This window comes from Myxine glutinosa, chromosome 3 (assembly GCF_964187855.1).
Source record: "Myxine glutinosa chromosome 3, kmMyxGlut1.1, whole genome shotgun sequence".
Classification (NCBI taxonomy): domain Eukaryota; kingdom Metazoa; phylum Chordata; class Myxini; order Myxiniformes; family Myxinidae; genus Myxine; species Myxine glutinosa.
In genome coordinates, this window is record NC_136263.1 from 22,509,925 (window position 1) to 22,530,799 (window position 20,875).

The 20,875-nt window shown below is 44.0% G+C and overlaps 1 protein-coding gene across 4 annotated transcripts in view; it reads right to left on the reverse strand.

Moving 5' to 3' along the window:
• LOC137423758 (disintegrin and metalloproteinase domain-containing protein 12) overlaps positions 1-20,875 on the reverse strand; it is a 211,937-nt gene that overhangs the window by 174,846 nt on the left and 16,216 nt on the right. For all 4 annotated transcript variants that reach the window (XM_068111240.2, XM_068111239.2, XM_068111238.2 and 1 more), the window contains exons 2-3: positions 19,215-19,318; positions 6,834-6,910 (exon numbers count right to left, since the gene is read on the reverse strand). In XM_068111240.2, the coding sequence (XP_067967341.2) occupies positions 6,834-6,910; positions 19,215-19,318 (181 nt within the window). The remainder of the gene's footprint in view (positions 1-6,833; positions 6,911-19,214; positions 19,319-20,875) is intronic.

Below are 20,875 nucleotides of genomic sequence, written 5' to 3' on the forward strand. Positions count from 1 at the left end.
GACCACCTACCTGCCTGCGGTGAGTGAGTGAAAGGCCCTCAGAGATAGCTTCATCGCGGGAGATTCCAATGATTTTGAAAGCTTTGGATTCAACAGCGTGAAGCCGAGCCAGGTGTGAGGCAGGAGCACCAGCCCATAGGGGAGAACAGTATTCCATTGAGCTGCGGATGAAAGCCTTGTATGTGGTGAGGAGCTCAGGTGTGCCGAGGAAGGACTTCGCACGACGGAGGATGCCCAGTCGGCGACTGGCTTTGGAGGCCAGCTTGGAAATATGGTTTTCCCAAGAAAGATCATGGCAGATAGTGAGACCCAAAAGCCTGAGCGACAGAACTTCTTGGAGAGGATTGTTGAGAAAGTAGATGGGAGGGTTGTCCAGTCGATCTTTTCGGAGAGACATAGTAAGAGTGTGAGATTTGTCAGGATTGAAAGACATGTTCCACTTGTTTGACCAGTCTGTGATTTTGTCCAGGTCTTCAGAGAGTGAGGAGGCTGCAGACTGCCGATCTGAGGGAAGAGGAATGGAGCGGCAGAGAGTGGAGTCATCAGCAAAGAGATAGAGAGGATTTTCCAGAGAGTCGGAGAGATCATTGATAAAGACCAGAAAAAGCACAGGGCCCAGCACACTTGCATTTTAGAAATTGCGGCCAGGATTTTAGAAATTCGGCCTATGTTGACCTTTTGGCCTATGTTGACCTCAAAGATACTTGGTGGTTGAATTCAGTGACCAGATATGCAAGTCCTCTTCAAATTTCAAGTCAATTGGATGAAAATTGAGGAATTTAGAAATTTGGCCTATGTTGACCTCAAGTATACTTGGTGGCTGAATTCAGTGACCAGATATGCAAGTCAGCTTCAAATTTCAATTCAATGGGATGAAAATTGAGGATTTTAGAAATTTAGCAAAGTTGGTGACCTTTGGCCTATGTTGACCTTTTGACCCCAAAAACAATAGGCTTCTTGCTTTTAACCAACTCTACCATTTGGTGAAGTTTCGTGAAGATCGGTTGAAAATTGTGACCTGTAGGCCGGTGACAAACAAACAGACAGACAGACAGACAGAACCACAAACTTAACCGACCAATATACTTGAAAATCTTCGATTTTGCAAGTAACAAGACCATTTATTCCTCACTTCTCCCTTCTAAGGAGCAACCTTCCATAAATTATTCTGTTTCACTCTTCCCTCCAGGAATTCAAGCAATCAGTTCAACACCCAGGCCTGTAGCTACGGGGGCGATTAAGGAACCTGTAGCTCCCGGGGATTGGGATTTCTCCCCCTTGGTATTTATTTAAATTTCAGCCCCACTAGTACCTGATCGACCAACAATAACAAAGGTTAGCATGAGCAAAATCCTTGAACTATTCGCATGCACTGAGGCCAGACCATGGTCGCAGGTATAAAACCTAAACTTCATCAATCTGGGGGGTTAATTGAACATGATATATAAGTGGTGTGAAGTGTAAAAGACATCAAGGGTGGTGTATATTTTTTAGGGGGGGGGGGGGCGGGGGAGGACTTTGACTCTGCTTTTCACCCGTCTAGACGATAGGGCATGTGGTCCTAAGAGCTTGTCTTGTGGTCTCCATCTCCCGACTAAATAAAACTTATTTTAGAATTAAGTTAAATATTTTTTATGAATTATCGTTCATATTCCCGCGTCATCGGTTGGAGCATTTTGTCGAATTTTAGGTTATAATAACTAATGGGTCGCGTGTGTAAACAGATGCTGTTTGGTGAAAAGTATCGGTGAAAATGGCATCAGTTGGTGTCAAATTTGGTGTAAAAAATAGGTGTTATGCACATGTTCCAGGTGCCGGTGGTGATATTGTGCCATTTACCGAAAAAAGGTGGAGAACATTCTTGAGTGCTGTAGATATTTGGAGCGATTTGGTGGGAAACCAGGCCGATTTAGCGAGGTCTTTCGTCCGCGATCATGGTCTACACTGCAGCGCATGTGGGAGTGCATTGCCGGTCCCTGAAACTGGGGGTTGCCACGCAGTGTGTTACCGGTATTTCACTGATTCTACCGAGCAAAAACGTGCCCAAACTGCTAAACAGAAGCATCAGAATGTCACCCAATCATCCGGTAAGTTTAAAAGTAGCCTACAAATACATCACGAATGAGAAAATTGCATGTACAATCACGTAGGGAGGCCTATGAAATTGGGTCAGGTCAGTCCCAAATGTTGTGATTACAAGGCGAGGCGAGGCGGCTGCGAGGCTAACAAGGCGAGGCTGCTACACTACCTACAAAGTGTACCTGAGAGTTCCCCTGTCGTGGACCCACCAAAGGGAGGCGTATGGGTAGTTGATGGCATGGCCATGCTTCAGCAAATGAGTTCAAAAGGAATGCCCGCAAGCATGGGTCAACTGGCGGAAAAAATTCTGAGACAGTTCGTGTACCTGGCACTAATATAAGTAGTAGCTCCAACTCTGTACACTTTGTAACAGACACGTATCCATCGATCAGTATTAAGGGTGCTGAGAGGAAACGACGGGCAGCGAGTGGTTCCCAGAGGATTAAAATATCCAAGGCAGACCAACCTGTACCTAAACAATGGAAGAAATATCTGGCAAACAGCTTCAATAAGGAACAGCGAGTTCACTTCTTGTTCAACCATTGGAGTACTTGTGGAGAGGACAACTTTAAGGGCATCACACTGTATGTCGCACATGGCAAGATGTGTCATTCCATCACACCAAGAAATGGTACCATCAGCATTGAAGAAATACCGCAGCTCCATTCCACCCAAGAGGAGGCCGACACCAGGATGCTCCTACATGCACATTACATCAGCACCCAAGGCATCGGAAGCATCGTCATCAAAAGCCCAGACACTGACGTGTTTGTTATTGGTGTGGCACTTGTATCGCACCTTGTGGGTTCCCAGTTGTATTTCCACACTGGCAGAGACGACAATGTACGTACCATTGACTTACAGGCCATACAGCAGGAGCTCGGAGACGACATCGCAAAAGCCATCGTAGGTCTCCACTGTTTCACAGGATGCGATTCTGTAAGTTCCTTTTACGGCAAAGGGAAAACAAAAGCAATCAAACTTCTCACCCAAAATAAATCCTTTTCCCACGCGTGTCAAATGCTTGGCGAGTCTTTCTCCGCAACAGACGAGCTTGTTTCTTTGCTGGAGGACTTCGTTTGCAAGCTTTACAGCCAGCAGGAGTACGGTCATGTCAACGATGCACGGTATTCTATGTTTTCGATGGCTACAAGAAACGAAAGTGTCATGCCACCAAACCGAGATGCCCTCATCGAACACGTACAACGAGCCAACTTCCAGGCAGCAGTTTGCAAGCGCAGCTTTGACAATCACCCAGATATCCCATCACCAGCTGGAGCTTTTCGTGATTTGATCGTCATTTTTTTTAGGTTGTGAGTGGGCTACATCCTTGAAAATTGGCACAATTGTTGATCGTTTTATGTACTGTGATCTAATGAGAGCATTTTTGGAAAATATCTTTCGTTCAGAATTTATGGTAGTCCGAATAGTTCATCAGCAAGAAAAAATCACAAAATTTGGCAAACCGTTGCCATGGCAACATGCAAAATATTTTTTCAAAAAACTCTCCATTAGATCACAGCTTGCTAACCTATAAACAACTCGGTGATGTTACAGCATGATCTGATATTTGTAAATGTGTACAAAATTATGAGCAAATTTTTAATTTTACCTTAGCCCAAATTTAAGGTCATTGACATTTGACCTCGGGTCACTAACAAGATTGACCTTGACTTGCGCTAATTAATGTATTTCTTAAAACTAGACACTTATATGATTATGTTGATACCAAACATGGCATCATTTGTCAAAACATTGGCAAGATAATACCTCTTGAATGTAGTCAGGTCTTTTTGACCCATAGTACCCCCTTAAAAAACATTACTTGTTTGACGCATTATTTGTAGGCGGGAATTACTAATTAATGCTCCACTTTTGAGCGTGGGAACAAAGGGGATATTGATAAGACATGCAATACCTATATTTTAAGACATAATATATGTAGTTCCAATGTGGAGACCACAAAAAGCACTTTCTGAAGGGATTTTGACTACATGCCCTATAGTCTAGTCAGCCCAAATAAGGGTAAGGGGTATTGTCGTCACGGGCGTCCATCAACTTTTGGTTTCCGTCAATTTGGAGCAGAACGGCTTGTCCGATTAAATCCATTTTTGCAGTGTGTGTTGAGGTTGAGAGGAGGAACGTTCCTTTCGAAAATGGGCGCACTGCGATTTTCAATATGGCCGCCACGGCAGACATCTTGAAATTGGTTTCCGTCAATTTCGAGCAGAACGGCTTGTCCGATTAAATCCATTTTTGCAGTGTGTGTTGAGGTTGAGTAGAGGAAGGTTCCTGGGCATGCTGAGATTTTCAATATGGCCGCCACTGCAGCCATCTTGAAATTGGTTTCTGTCAATTTCAAGCAGAACGGCTTGTCCGATTAAATCCATTTTTGCAGTGTGTGTTGGGGTTGAGTAGAGGAAGGTTCCTTTTGAAAATGGGCGCGCTGCGATTTTCAATATGGCCGCCACGGCAGCCATCTTGAAATTGGTTTCCACCATGCATGGGCTGAGGGGTTACGCCCACTTTGCGGTGCTATTTATTATCATTGGAGTCCACATGTCTTAAATCTATCAACTCCGGTAAGCGGGAGTATAATTTTATATTGACTCAAAGCATTTATAAATTACAATTAAATAATTAATTATTATTAATATATAATAATTATATATATATTAATTATATATTTAATTATAATTATTATATATTATTATTATTAATAATTATTATTTAATTTTTAAATTTATAATTTAATTATATTTAAAGCGTTTTATGACCACAAAAGCATTATACAAACCGGAAGTATGCAAATAAATTACTCGACTCAAATTCTGCAACTATGCGGCGGCATCAGCTCACGTATTGCTCTTGCACATCGTCTCTGCCCTGCCCCTGTTCACCCTATAATTTGCCCGAGATCATCTTCCATCTGCTTCAAAATCAACCAACATCATTGTATTACACATACTAGTATGGCACTCGGTAGAAAGCATACCTACACCAGGATGAACAGCTTCGGTTTTCTATCCCACTGATAGGCCAGATCTGCATCCGGACCTGAACCTAAATCGAATCGCTTGTTCTTGTCACCAACCCAACTCATCCACCAAGTTTCATCATAATCCGTCTATAACTTTTTGAGATGTTGTGTGATAGATCGTTTTTGGTCTCATCTCTCGAAGGTGAAGAATCACTTCAAAAATTCGAGTATCCAGATCCCGTTTCGGATCTGGATCTTCCCCAAAATCTAATCAATTCATCCTTGTCACACACCCACTTTTGAGATATCCTGCTCACAGACAAACAAACAGACAGACAGACAAACAGGGGTGAAAACATAACCACCGTCCAGCTCTGGGGGCAGAGATAACAAGGCGCAAAAGCCGATCCGCGAAACTGCAGACCTATCACCTTATTTCCAATCATCAGCAAGGCCATGGAATCCATGGTCACACCTCTTTACAAATTTCCAGTTTTTCCTTCCTCAAAGTTTGCTCTCCACCCCATGTGCATCCTTGTTTGTCCGTTTTGGTCTAGTTTGCCCCTCAGTTCTGCTCTTGGTGTCCTCCTCCTCCTTCTCTCTCTCTCGCTCTCTCTCTCGCTCTCGCTCTCTCTCGCTCTTCCATGACCCTTGACTTTGTGTACCAAAAAAAAACAATTATCGCTTGTGTCACACGTATCAGTGCTGTTCTCGTGTTTGGAATTTGGACAAACATCTTTTTATGATGGCAATCTAAAAAAAATGTGAAATTTATTTAAAAATAAATAAAGCAACTTTCAAAAGACTGAGCATGTCAGGTGAGTCCATTTATGCGTTTTCTCTGTGGTTGACAAACTGTGTAGGGCTTTTGGTTGCATTAGAAAGGTCCATCAAATAGGTGTGTTGTTTTGGGATTACCATCTTCAAAGTGACAGTGATGAGGAAGCGACACAGTTTGGGCATCTGTTGGCTAATCCCTTTTGTGGCGTGGCATCAGCACTAGTTTAAACTTAAGTCATTTACATCCTGAACGAGTCTCAGAATCTGGAGAGAAAAATGCGGCCATTGTTACCAATTTGTCAGAACACAGAAAAAGGATTCTCAACCTTTCAACCACAAAGACACGGACGCATGTGCACAGAGAGATGGAGACATGGGTGTGTGCACTCAGACAGATGGAGACACGTTGATGTGCACACAGATAAAGACACGTATACGTGCACGCAGACAGAGACACATGCACGTGCATACAGAGACAGATGTACGTGCACACAGACAGATGGAAATGCGTGTACGTGCAAACAGACAGACTGAGACGCATATACGTGCACACAGACAGAGACACATGTAAGTGCATACAGACAGACGGAGACACATGTATGTGCACACAGACAGATGGAGACGTGTATGTGCATACAGACAGAGACATGTGTACGTGCACACATACAGACAGAGACACATGTACATGCACACAGACAGATGCAGACACGTGGACATACAGACAGATGGAGACACATGTACATAGAGACAGATGAAGACACATGTACATAGAGACAGATGAAGACACGTGTACATGCACACAGACAAACAGAGACGTGTACGTGCACACAGACAGATGGAGACACATGTATGTGCACACAAAGTTTAGTAGAATTTATTAAATGAAGTTATTTACATTTCATATCATGGGGACAGGTGTTTAATGAGTAAAATATGCAAAAAGGGAATAAAATCACAATTTAAACTATATTGGATGAAGGTCCATAAAACAAACCTGCTTTTCTCTAGCACCAAGAGGAAGGTCTCATCATTAACACGTAGGATGACACTGACCTTCTCTGGGTGCAATTCCTGAAAAACAAGTGTCAACTGATTAATGCTTTTTCAGATGCATCATGGGTAATCTAAAGCAATAATCAGACTCTAAACCAATCAAAGGAACACTTAAATATAACAGTGTGAAGTTTCAGGTATATTACCATTGTTAATCGGGTTTTTGCCATTGTTGCATTTTTTTGGGAACTGAGTGGCGTGCTGACGAGGAGGGGAGTGTCGTTGAAGCTGAAGGGAAAGGTGTATGCTGCATGTGTGAGAAATGTTATGGTTACATAAGTAATGAACGTAGAGCAGCAACGAAGGCTGGAAAGGGTGGAAATGCGAATGGTTCGACGGATGTGTGGAGTATCGTTGAGAGAGAGGAAGACAAATGATGAATTGCGAAAGATGATGGGAATAGAGCCTGTGATTGATGCCGTGAAGAGGAACAGGTTGAGATGGTTTGGTCATGTGTTGAGGAAGGATGAAAGTGACTGGTTGAGAAGAGTGATGGAATGAATGTAGAAGGAAGTAGAGGACGGGGAAGACCGAGAAAGACTTGGCTAAAGATGGTGGAAGAAGAAATGCGGGCAAAGGGGGTTTTTTTTTTTGGTTTTTTTTTGTATACAAGATCGAGGCTCGTGAAAGAGCGAACATTAATCACACAGAAAGACAAACAGACACACAAAACAAATAACATCGGGAGCGGTAGACAAGAAGGGGAGAGAGGGGGAAGGACACAAACACAACATTTGAGAGCAGGGACCGAGAGACATGGAGACATCGAGAGAACTGTGGGAGGGAGAGGGCTTTGAGGGGGAGGCATGGGAAGGGGGGGGGGGTGGGAGAGGTATAAAACATATGGACACTGCCAAGACTTCCAGGAAAGAAGTTGGAATTTCAAACAGGGTGGATCTGGGGTGAATTAGTGGGGGTAGAAAAGATCAAGGTTTTGGATGGGGGAAGATAAGAGATGGTGGTGAACAGCTGTTTTGAAGACCTGGAGGGAGGAGTGTGATTGAAGTGAGTGTGGGAGTTTGTTCCAGAGGCGGGAGAAAAGAGGAATGAAAGAGTGAAGGTGAGCAGAGAGCCGAGATTTCGGCAGTTTAACCATCAGAGGGTGGCTGGCAGATCTTGTGCGACCTGTAGGAATATTTGGGGGACAGAGCACAGAGAGAGCTGGGGGAGCAAGGCCGGAGAGGAGTCGGTAGAAGACAGAAAGACCACCTACCTGCCTGCGGTGAGTGAGTGAAAGGCCCTCAGAGATAGCTTCATCGCGGGAGATTCCAATGATTCTGAAAGCTTTGGATTCAACAGCGTGAAGCCGAGCCAGGTGTGAGGCAGGAGCACCAGCCCATAGGGGAGAACAGTATTCCATTGAGCTGCGGATGAAAGCCTTGTATGTGGTGAGGAGCTCAGGTGTGCCTAGGAAGGACTTCGCACGACGGAGGATGCCCAGTCGGCGACTGGCTTTGGAGGCCAGCTTGGAAATGTGGTTTTCCCAAGAAAGATCATGGCAGATGGTGAGACCCAAAAGCTTGAGCGACAGAACTTCTTGGAGAGGATTGTTGAGAAAGTAGATGGGAGGGTTGTCCAGTCGATCTTTTCGGAGAGACATAGTAAGAGTGTGAGATTTGTCAGGATTGAAAGACATGTTCCACATGTTTGACCAGTCTGTGATTTTGTCCAGGTCTTCAGAGAGTGAGGAGGCTGCAGACTGCCGATCTGAGGGAAGAGGAATGGAGCGGCAGAGAGTGGAGTCATCAGCAAAGAGATACAGAGGATTTTCCAAAGAGTTGGAGAGATCATTGATAAAGACCAGAAAAAGCACAGGGCCCAGCACACTGCCTTGGGGAACTCCAGCCTGAACGGGAAGGGGAGATGAGAGAAATCCATTCAGGGCCACACGTTGACTACGACCAGAGAGGAAGTCCGCAGGCCATGCATGGAGATTTCCATGGATACCATAGGAGGACAGTTTGGTGAGCAGAGCTGGGTGCCAGACCGTATCGAAGGCACGTGATATGTCAAGGGAGACAGCTCTGATTTCCTGTTTGGCATTGAGGACCTCCATCCATTGTTGAGACAGCAGAAGCAGCATGTCCAGAGTAGAGTGACCTGGTCTGAAACCAAATTGATGATCAGAGATCAAGCCATTGGAGAAGAGGAAAGATTTCATATCCGAAGCAATGATGGATTCCATGACTTTGCTGATAATTGGGAGCAGGCTGATTGGTCTGTAGTTGCAAGGATCTGTTTTTGCACCTTTTTTGTGTAAAGCGGTAATGTTTGCTGATTTCCAGGATGCTGGCAGATGACCTTGAGCAAAAGATAGGGTGAAAAGAACAGAGAGAGGGAGAGATAGAGCGGCAGAGCAGGATTTTAGGACCCGGGGGCTGATGCCATCTGGTCCAGTTGCAGAATCAGAGTCGAGGTTTGACAAAAACTCCTCCACCTTGTCAGGAGAGTAGGTCACAGAGTCCAGGAGCAGTTTGGTTCGACTGGGAAAGGTGGGAACAGAGAGAGATGGGTTTGGGACTAAGGATTTTGAGGCAAACACAGAGTTGAGGCATTCGGCTTTGTCACGTGCGATGTCAACTGTGTGGCCATTTGAGGTAAGGGAGGGGATGGAGGGGGAACAAACACCAGAAACGGATTTGACCAGACGCCACCAGGATTTGGAGGAAGGAGACAGGTTTGAGAGTTCATTCTTGAGTGAGGAGAGATAGTGCTTCCTGGCACTCCTGAGGGTAGACACACACTTGTTCCGAGCTTGGTGGAAGGAACTGAGATTTCCTTCAGTTGGATTAGCCTTCCAAGAGGCAAAGGCAAGTTGTTTCAGGGCAACTGCCTCACCACAAGATTCAGTGTACCATGGACGGGAGGAAGGGTAAGACAACTGAAGGCGAGATGGGATAAATCTGTGCATGAGAGAGATCAGTTTGCTTTGGAAGAATTCCCAGGAAGAATTGATGTCAGAGGCAGTGGAGATGGGAGACCAATCCAGACGATTGATGGCTGCTTGAAGACCGTCCCAGTCGGCCTGAGTGAAATGCCAGACTCGTCGACGCTGAGGAGGCTCTCTGAGAATGGCCAGAGAGATGTCCACTTTGACAAGCACATGATCAGAAGAACCGATTGGAGCAGAAGAAGAGCAGCAGACATTAGCAGGGAAGTTAGTCATAACCAAGTCTAGAAGAGAAGATACTCCATTGGCTGAGATCCGGGTCGGGAAATTGACAGATTGTGTCAATCCCAGTGAGTCACAGAAGTCCTTTGCTGAGGTGCCATGACTGGTGAGAGAGGAACCCACACCCAACCAGGTGGCATGATGACAATTGAAGTCACCACATATGAGGAAGAGAGAGTTGGGATGAGTGGATAGAAGTTGGTCCATGTTGTCAGACAGTGAAATGTAGATGGAGTCATCACTGTTTGGGGGACGGTACAGAACACATATGAACAAAAGGTGGGAGCGGAGAGGAAGCCGTAGCCAGAGGTACTCCTGGGGGTGAGCAGGAGAGAGGGCAGTGCAAGGAGAGTGAGGAAGAGAGTTTTTGATAAAGATAGCCACCCCACCACCAGGCCGAGGCTCAGGTCTATCATACCGGAGGAGGGAGTAACCAGGAAGAGATATTAAGGAATCAGAGACATCTTGAAGGAGGAAAGTCTCTGTTAAGCAGATCAAGTCTGGATTGTCAGAAGCAACCTGTATGGAGAGATCAGTCAGGTTTGAGCGAAGGCCCCGGATGTTTGAGGTCCATACCGTTAATGAAGAGAGAGGGGGAGCATCGGGTACAGGACAGGGGAGGGGAGGAGTAGGGTAAGATGAAGGATGAGAGGGGGAGGTAGGGAGAGCAGTTGTTAGTGTGTCAGCGATTGCAGAAGAGTTCCAAGAAAGGGAAGGATGAGGAGGATGAAAGGTTTGAAGGTGAAGGGATGAGGCACAGAGAGGGGTTGTTTGAGGGGGGGCAGAGGAAAGAAGAAGGTTGGGGGGGGGTGGAGGTATGAGATAGAAGGGAGACGAAGTGGGGAGGAGGCAGCTTTGAGGAGGAGGGGGGAGGAGGGAGAATTGGAGAGGAATGGTATGGGGGGAGATTTGAATGGGAGGGGTTGGGGGGGAGTTTTGAAGGGGAGGAGTGAGGGGGGAGTTTAGGAGGGGAAGGGCAAGGGGGGAGTTCAGGAGTGGAAGGGCAAGGGGGAGTTCAGGAGTGGAGGGGTAGGGGGGGAGTTTAAGAGTGGCGGGGCAAGGGGGGAGTTTAGGAGTGTAGGTGCAAGGGGAGGGATTTGGATGGGAGGGGCAAGAGGGGAGTTTAGAAAGTGGATGATTAATGAAAGACGAACATTGAAAACAAATTGGGTTTGTTGTGATTTTCAAGTTAGCAATCCGGTTCAGAATGATGGAGGAGGGATGGAATGAATGTGAATTTAGACCATGTAGTGAGGGAGACGTATAAGATATTGAATTTATTTTTTTTGAGGTGGAATGAGTTGGAGAGGAAATTGAGAAAAGCCTTTTAAATAGGAGGAAAAACAGCGTGTTGTAAAATACCACTGAGTAAAACACTGAAGGGGAAAGGTTATACATATTTAAATAATATTTAAACAGAACCGTGAACAATCTTATGTGCACAAAAATACCAACGGGGGGAGAGCCGAGAGGGACCACCACGAGTCACGTGAAGGGCAAACGGTGGATCCAAGGGCAAACGGTTAACGGTGGATCCAAGGGCAAACGGTTAACGTGAAGGGCAAACGGTTAACAAGGGGAGATGCAGAAAATAGGGCAAAATGGAGAGGATTGTCATGGGGACCACAAGGCGAAAACCCCACTCTTGCAGGGAAAATGGCCTTAAAATGCCTGTTGTTGTTGTTGTTGTTAATCAAGTTTGGTAGAGCTCACTTTGATAGATACTCGAACAGCAAATGAAGGATTACTACTAGCGTGCATCATGAAATAAAAACTTATAAACACCTGTCGATATACCTCATGTCGTTGGTGATTTTTAGCTGCATCTCATTGTGAGTTCAAGCAATGACCTAAAATCACGTCATAATAGCTAATATGCTGGTCATATACCAACTCTACAATACAAAACCTCATACTCAAGACCTCGAGATCATCACTGGATCACAAACCTCAATGGATAGTCTGTTACTTCCTCTCCAAATAACAATAAGAACAAACACATAAATATTTACCGGCCTATTACTTTTATTGGTCATTACAAGTCAAACAATAGCTGAGTTGATGACGCCATCACAAATCCCCATGCTTCTCACCGAAAGCAAAGTTGAAAAATGGCAAAAATTTCACCAGGAATGACGTAATATCAAATTTTTAATTTAAAAAATCCTCTGTTTCACCCCGTGACACACTGGGACATGAACCAGGGTTGAAATCCAAAAAATCGTTACATGCGTATCAGAATGTTGATTGCATATACTCAGTTTCATTTTAAAAATGTTTAGAATGTGCCCGCAACTGCATTTTTTGGTATTTGACCTTTTTGACTCTACCCCATCGCCCAAAGGAGTGGGGCAAAATATACTGCTGTCACAGCTTGTTTACCATGTAGTGATCATAACTAGCAAGTTTGGTAAATTTCTGCACAATTGCACAATTTTTATATTTTTGGGTGGTCTAAAACACTTCCCTACACCCACTAAGGAATTTTTGCAGGGATCATTTAATATTACCTTTCACACAGCTACAAAGGCTTAGACACTATAGAGTTTTTTTTTAAAACCACCTTTAGAGACCATTTTTCCCCGCAGAGCAGGGGTTGGCCTTTTTTGGGCACTGTGGTCCCCTTTTTGAAGCAATGTTTTATGACCGGATGCCCTTCCTGCCGCCAACCCTGTTAGTCGCCTCTTGCGACACACAGGGAATTACCAGTGAACTGGTACTCAATTATGCCAACCTCGGAAGAATGATAGGCTGAGTCAACCCCCCCTGGTGTTAATTCAGCGATCGACCGGGATTCGAACCCAGGATCCTGGGATCCCAAGCCAGCACCCTAACCGCTAAGCCAACAGTAGACACTATAGAGTGATGAAAGAAAATCCCCCCCAAAAAATCAAACTTTTAAAACCTAAAACACTCCTCGGCACTCACTGAAGAACCTCTGCAAGTTCGACAAAGATCCGTTTGGCCCTCTCTGAGAAAATGGACACACCCACAGAGACAGACATCTCTCTTCTCGTGTAGAGGTCGATGGATTGAGCGCCTTGAACTTAAAGAAAGCCAAGTGTTCCGCTTTCTCCTACGAAGAGCAATGTGCACTGGTAGTTGTTATTTGCTGTGTTATCTCTTCCAACACTCAGCAACTGAATTATCTCCCTAATTCCTAAAAAAAATATCAAATTCCAACACATTTGGTACACAGACATTATTAAAACAAGTAAAAGGGACGTAGGGAAGAAACCACAAGTACAAAACACATCAACACTTTCTTCGGCAAACCAAACAACAATCTTATCTTCCTTGGAATTTCTTTTTTTTTGTATACAAGATCGAGGCTCGTGTAAGAGCTAACATTAATGACAAAAAACAAACGGACGCATAAGACGAAATAAAGGGAGCAGGAGACAAGATGGGGAGAGAGAGGGAAGCACACAAGAAGGGGGCGTGCGAAGGGGAGGAGGCGTGGGAAGGGGTTTGGGGGTGGGAGAGGTAAAAAAAACACATGGACACAGCTAGGACTTCAAGGAAAGAAGTCGGTATTTCAGAAAAGTGGATCTGGGGTGAATTAACAGGGGTAGAAAAGATCAAGGTTTCGGATGGGGGAAGATAAGAGATGGTGGTGAACAGCTGTTTTAAAGACCTGGAGGGAGGAGTGGGATTGAAGGGAGTGAGGTGGTTTGTTCGAGAGGCGGGATAAAAGAGGAATGAAGGAGTGAAGGTGAGCAGAGAGTGGTGATTTTGGCAGTTTCAAGATCCCAATCAAGTTTCAAGATGCCATTTCAAGAGGATGATCCCAATCACTTCCTTCAACTCGTACGAATGGTGCATTGGGCTGTCTGCAGATTAATTAAAGAAGGACGGGGTCGGGATTAAATTGGGGAAAATAAAATTTGGAAAGGAAAAGGAGGAATACCGGAGATAAGGGAATTATTTAAGGAGCAATTGATAAACGATCGGAGAGTTCAGGGAGAAAAAGGGGATTTTATCAAATGAGGTGGAAGAGGGTCTCAACATTTTCAGCATTTTATGTTCATGATATAGGTAGATAGCTCTAGAACCTTTGAAACACCTTGGATTCATATCATAATACAATCCGTCATGGCTGAAACACACATATTTCATCGTTGGCATTTGAAGGCGCACCGTGTGTTACATCAACTTATTTCTTGGCACTCTCCAGCTCCGTAAAATGTACAAACCCTTTGTAAACAGCACGATTTACAGGCTTCACCACTCCGAGCCAAAGACTTTGTGATTCACTTGACTCATGTCCATACAGATGAGTTCAACGCTTATTATTGCTATTTTTTGTGCTTGGAGAAACACGGCCATATTGTACCCTTGGAAGGCAAAAGATGCAGGTTCAATAGTAAAGTATACAAAGTGAATAAACATACAAGCTGAGCCCATTTAAAACACTGTTGTGCGAATAGCACCAGTGGGGTAAAAGTGTTTAGTAGAACTATAGTTATTTCTTACTATTTGTTTAGTATAAGCGTGATGTACTTTTTGTGCATTAGAAATGTGTTGCTTATGTAATAAATAGAGGAGTCGTCTTCCTTTGCATTGTCTGTATCTACACCATTCATCCCTGTAGCTTATGTTTTCTGTTCTTCCCACCAGGGCTGTAAAAAGGTACAAAGAATACTTCAGACAGCTCGAGCCCAAGCCGTTGGACATGCGGGGAAGTCAGCTCGTGGCTCCTGACGTTGCGGGTACGCGTAAGCCGATCAATTGGGTCGCCACCAATGACAAAGAGAGCAGAAAGGTGCACGAGTCAAAAATTATAGAGGGTGAAAGACGTGAGATATCTGAGGAGGAGACAAAGTTGTGCATTCATAAGGGAAGGCCTGGGGTCGCTTTGGAGCTGCCACTCGGGTTTCACTTTCCTCTTTGGCTCGGAGAGATAACCATGCCTCGGGGTCGGGATGCATTCACAGCCGAGTGTGACAACAATCTTAATGTCCTTGTGAATTCCCTCAGTCTCTATCCTGTCACTTGAACGAAGGCCTAAGACAAAAGTTCAACAATATCTCCCGTTTGTACACTTGTTCTGTTCAAAGGCAGGTACTGGATGTTTTTTAAATTATTGTTACTGTTTTATTTTAAATACACACACTTGTTGATTAACTTAGTCTCCTGGTCTTTGTGCGTGACCCGTGACAATCACATCATCCATGAGATGGATAATAGGCTCAGCGTTTAGTGCGAACTGTATTGAGAGCATGCACAGCCAGAGTGCCACTCGACTCAGGTCAAATATGACCTGCTGCGCTGACGTCGTACGATACCAGGGCAGCTCAGAAACAACATGAGAATGTAAGGTGGCATTTTTGGCCCAGAACCCTTCTCGGGATTTCTGATCTATCTGGCCGGCGTAGCCGTGATTTAGCGGACCACAAAATTTGTCATCAGAGACCGGGTTGCGTGGCGTTAAAATAGCCTTCGGAGTTGGACTTGAACCTTGTGGTTCGGGCCCGAGTCAAACGGCTTCAACATTACATCAACAAATACAACTAGAAAGAGCAATCAGAGATTGCAAACCCTCGCCAGGACGTGTTTTCAATGGTTTTTAAGGCTTTTGTTTTAAAACAAATATGGCGGCGGAACCACGTGACCGATGACGTCATCATTATTATTTTTTTCTCCACCAATTTATCCCTCGATGATGCTCAAGAAATTTCATCTTGATTGGATGAAGTTTTGTACTTGTCGATTTATGACGTCATAATGGAGGCACCTATGACATCATCCTTAACATATGTTATTCCACATGGAGAGTTATTTACAATGAACCATGCCTCAATTTTTTTCTGTTGAGTGCTTTTCGAGATATAGAGGTGCAAAGTTTTTCGGTTTTTCCAAGATGGCGCCCGTACCACGTGGCCTATGACATCATAATTATCATGAAAAAATTATACAGGTGGTGGTGCACCTATGGTGAAAATTTCCTGTCAATCAGACTAACGGTTGCAGAGAAAATCATATTTATTCTGTGCGGACAAACAAACAGACAAACGCAATACCCTCTCCTCCGGCGAGGGTAAAAATACAAATATCAAAAGTACTATATGTGGCCATATACGAGTACATACAAAAATAAGGAATATTTCGCTATACCTTCCATTCCATATGCCTCACGCACTCACCTTCTTTCACTTCCCTTTAATCCTACGTGATATCGGTCCTCTCCTGCCTTTTCCCTTATCTTATGCACACGTCCTCATTTTTCCCGACGTACCTCTTCACCCACCTCTCCCTTTCAGACATGAATAATATGTGTATAAACCCTGAATCGCATCATGGTTAGAGCATCTACTCTGGACCTGGGAGGTCGGTTGTTAGAACCCCGGCCGAGCCATATCAAAGACTTTAAAAATGGTACATGCTGCTTCCTTGCTGGACGATCAACATTTGGAAGGATAAAGCACGGACAAACACCCATAGGTTGGCATTGATGGGCTTCAAGGCCTCCTCCTGCGTTATAGTTCCTTGTGACTGACCTCATGCTATTATTAAAAAATCCATATTAAAGAAAAATCTATGAACAAGACCAAGCAATATACTGGAAAATCTTCGATTTTTGCAAGTTATAAGATTACCTTTACATTCTTAAAAAATATATATTTCGTCATGACCACCATCATCATGGACCAGTATGAAGAACCACCTTTAGAGGCCATTTTCCCCCGCAGAGCAGGGGTTGGCCTTTTTTGGGCACCGTGGTCCCCTTTTTGAAGCAATGTTTTACAGCCGGATGCCCTTCCTGCCGCAAACCCTGTTAATCGCATCTTGCGACACACAGGGAATTACCAGTGAACTGGTACGTACTCAATTTGCCGACCTCGGAAGGATGACAGGCTGAGTCAACCCCCCTGGCGTTAATTCAGCGATCGACCGGGATTCGAACCCAGGATCCTAGGATCCCAAGCCGGCACCCTAACCGCTAAGCCAACACCAGACTCATCATGGAACAGTATAAGACAGAGTATCTTGTAGTTCCTGGTCTTGTGTCCCTGCATGAGGGTTCAATGAAACTTGTCAATGAGCAGGTCATTTACAAGAAATCATTCATCCTTTCTCCGACGTGTAGAACGGTCTTCCTTAGTCTTCTTAGAACAGTATATCGTCTCATGCTCTTCTCTCCAGGACTTCCAAATCTGACATCCCTCACCACGTCATGGTCTTTCCAGTTTTTTTCCTCCGACATTTACTACAGCTACTTATACCCTATTGCCTTTTCATCTGCAACTCCCCTACTGCTGTGGTATAGCTGCAGGTTCATGTCTTCCTGTTTCTCTTCCCCCAACCTTCTCTCTGTTGAAACTTTGCCACCAGTTGTTCCGCTCTTTTATGACTCAGCACCATCTTTCTGTCGGATCTTTCCCGAAAGTTAATCCATTTTTCCTTGTCAGACACCCAACCTGTCCACCAAGTTTTGTCATAACTAGTCCATAACTTTTTTTAGATATCATGCTACATATAGTTTTTTGTCCTATCTCTCAATGGCGACGAATCACTTAAAAATTTATAGTATCCTGATCTTCATCAAATCTAATCATTTCGTCCTCGTCGAATACCCAACCTCTCCACCAAATTTCGACCTAATCCAACCACAACCTATTGACATATTCTGTTCACAGACAGACAGACTGGGGTGAAAACATAACCTTCGTTCACCTTTGGTAGCGGAGATAAATACAGTATAACCATTCAATTTAAATCAAGTTGTTCCTCGATCATAGACTGACGTCTGCAGACAGACAGAGTGCCCCAATTGCTTTACCGCATTTTTCACTTCATACATGCGTGCTGGTAATAAGATGCCCCAAGCACTATATTAGTACAATCGCAAAGTGAGTCACATGAATAAAAACCGGATTGAGCACGACGCCCATGATTTTAATACAATTAAAATTAAAACCTCTCTAAGGAACACTTGCAGAAAGTAAAGGAGAAAAATATATGATGCTGTGATTAACGATTAAAGAAGGAATTTTCAGATGTGGCAATAACCACATCAAATGGTTATTGGGAAATTCCAGGAAAATTCTAGGAGGTATTCCTGGGAAAAACACATTTCCAAGCTGGCCTCCAAAGGCAGTCGCCGACTGGGCATCCTCCGTCGTGCGTAGTCCTTCCTTGGCACACCTGAGCTCCTCACCACATACAAGGCTTTCATCCGCAGCTCAATGGAATACTGCTCTCCCTTTAGGGCCCGGAGCTCCTGCCTCACACCTAGCTCGGCTTCACGCTGTTGAAACCAAAGCTTTCAGAATCATTGGAATCTCCTGCGATGAAGCTAACTCAGAGGACCTTTCACTCACTCACTGCAGGCAGGTAGGTGGTCTTTCTGTCTTCTACCGACTCCTCTAAGGCCTTGCTCCCCCAGCTCTGTCTGTGCTCTGTCCCCCTAATATTCCTACAGGTCGCGCAGGATTTGCCTGCAACCCTCTTTTGGTGAAACTGCCAAAATCAAGATGCTCTGCTCACCTTCACTCTTTCGTTCCTCTTTTCTCCCGCCTCTGGAACAAACTCCCTCACTCTATTCAATCCCACTCCTCCCTCCAGGTCTTTTAAACAGCTGTTCACCACCATCTCTTGTCTTCCCCCATCCAAAAGCTTGATCTTTTCTTCCCCCATTAATTCATCCCAGATCCACTTTTCTGAAATTCCGACTTCTTTCCTGGAAGTCCTAACTGTGTCCATGTGTTTTTTTTTTACCTCTCCCACCCCCCTCCTTCCCACGCCGCCCCCCCCAAGCCCTCTCCCTCCCACAGATCTAGATCTCCCGATGTCCCTGCTCTCAAATGTTGTACTTGTGTGCTTCCCCCTCTCTCCCCATCTTGTCTCCCGCTCCCTTTATTTTGTCTTATGTGTCCGTTTGTTTCTTTGTCATTAATGTTAGCTCTTACACGAGCCTCGATCTCGTATACATTAAAAAAAAAAATCATCATAATAAAAAGAAGAAAGTATTGAAAATTCAACTTAATATCAAACCAAATGAGGCTGAAAACTGAAAATATACCGACCGGCGAAGGTTTGACAGTAAAAATGTGCTTGTTTATTGGTGTTGAGACCTTAGCATTGCGCATCCCAAGAAGTACCGAGAACAATATAGAGCGTTGTGGAGAAAAACCCATCAAACATTACCGTGGAATTCAGCTCTCGTTTCTTCCTGTTTACAAAGCGGGGCACAGCGATTGTGTACGAATCCAGTTCATCCAACTGCTGAGCCCTCTCTCGTGATAATGTTTCTGAAAAGACCAGAAAGACAACGCTTAGTATGAAAAAAAATTTAAAATAAAAGTAAAAGTAAAAAGTAGTAAAAAAAATAAAAAAAGTAGCAAAAAGTAGTAAAAACTTAGTAGAAAGTAAAAAGTAAAACAAAAAACAATAAATACAAAATCAAATAAATAAATAAACATAGTAAAAAGCTTAGCATCATCATTCCTTAAGTAGCCTCAATCAACCAAAAAGTCAAACTCGACAATATCATTTCACTTAAACCCTTAAATGGCCAAAACATAAAAGAAATGATCAAATACTTCCTGAAAATATACAACACCATTTCAATATTTATTATTTCTTCATCGACACTGTCTAAGTAAGGCCAAACGAGGATCTTGTACAGAAATCATTTTCAGGACAAGGGCATAAGAGGCTCAAATGTGAGGGGCACTGAAAAGGTTATGCGGACAAAGTGCGCACAATCCAAGAAAGACGCATAATCACTTGACGCTTGGACGCTTGGACGCTTGGACAGACAGCTTGTGACAGCGTCACAGACGCTTGGACGCATAATCCAAGAAAAGCCAATATTTGTAATGTTTCAATATACAAAGAGTAAGCAAATATTTATTCCTACAAATTACATTTTGGAGAATAAGAAGATGTTTTTTTAGGCGATTGCGAGTATTTTGCTTTTTGAGCAACCCACGTAGACCGTGCGTCCAGCGTCCAAGAACGAGCAGCTTTGCAGTGGTTGTCGGCCCCTGGCTGTGGGTGAGTGGTTCGTGTGCGGCCACCTGGCTGCTGGTTGCATCATTTCTGTGTGCGCTTCTGCCGCTGATGCAGTGCCTCTCTATAACCAGTTATCTGGTACTCATTTTGCCGACCTCGGAGGGATGACAGGCTGAGTCAACCCCACCTGGCGTTAATTCAACGGGATTCCAACACAGGACCTTAGGATCCCAAGCCCACCACCCGAAGCATTAGGCCAACACCAAATATGCCCCCTGGCTAACCAACCGAGAGAGAGGGAGAGAAGAAAATAAAAAAAACAAGTACACATACATTCAAAGTACACCGCCCCATGCCAAATAATTAAATATGCTGCAGCGCGGCATTGCCGGGGCGCCTCCGGCGCCCGGCAATACCGCAGTGCAGCTCATTGAGGCTGCATTGGGAGGGAGAGGTGTACACTAATTGATTGATTAATTGTATAATTAAAATCAATAAAAGATTATCACAAAATATTTTCATAATCAATTGGCTAATCGCATAACTAAACCAGTAGTGCTTCATCCGAAGATGTATCTTTTAGAAATTTAATTAAATAAGTCATTTATAAAAAATTAAATAATTAATTGATTACTCAATAAATAATTAATCGATTAATCAATAAATACTTAATAGATGAAATGATTAATCAATAAATCAAAAATATCCTTGATAGCCACATCACTTGGTCACTCATGTCCAAATATTAGCTTCCCAGCTCAAAAGGTGCCTGAGATATTGGCCAAATGAGAAAGAAAATAAATAAATGATTAATAATGAAAATAAATAAATAATAATCATAAAAAAATTAA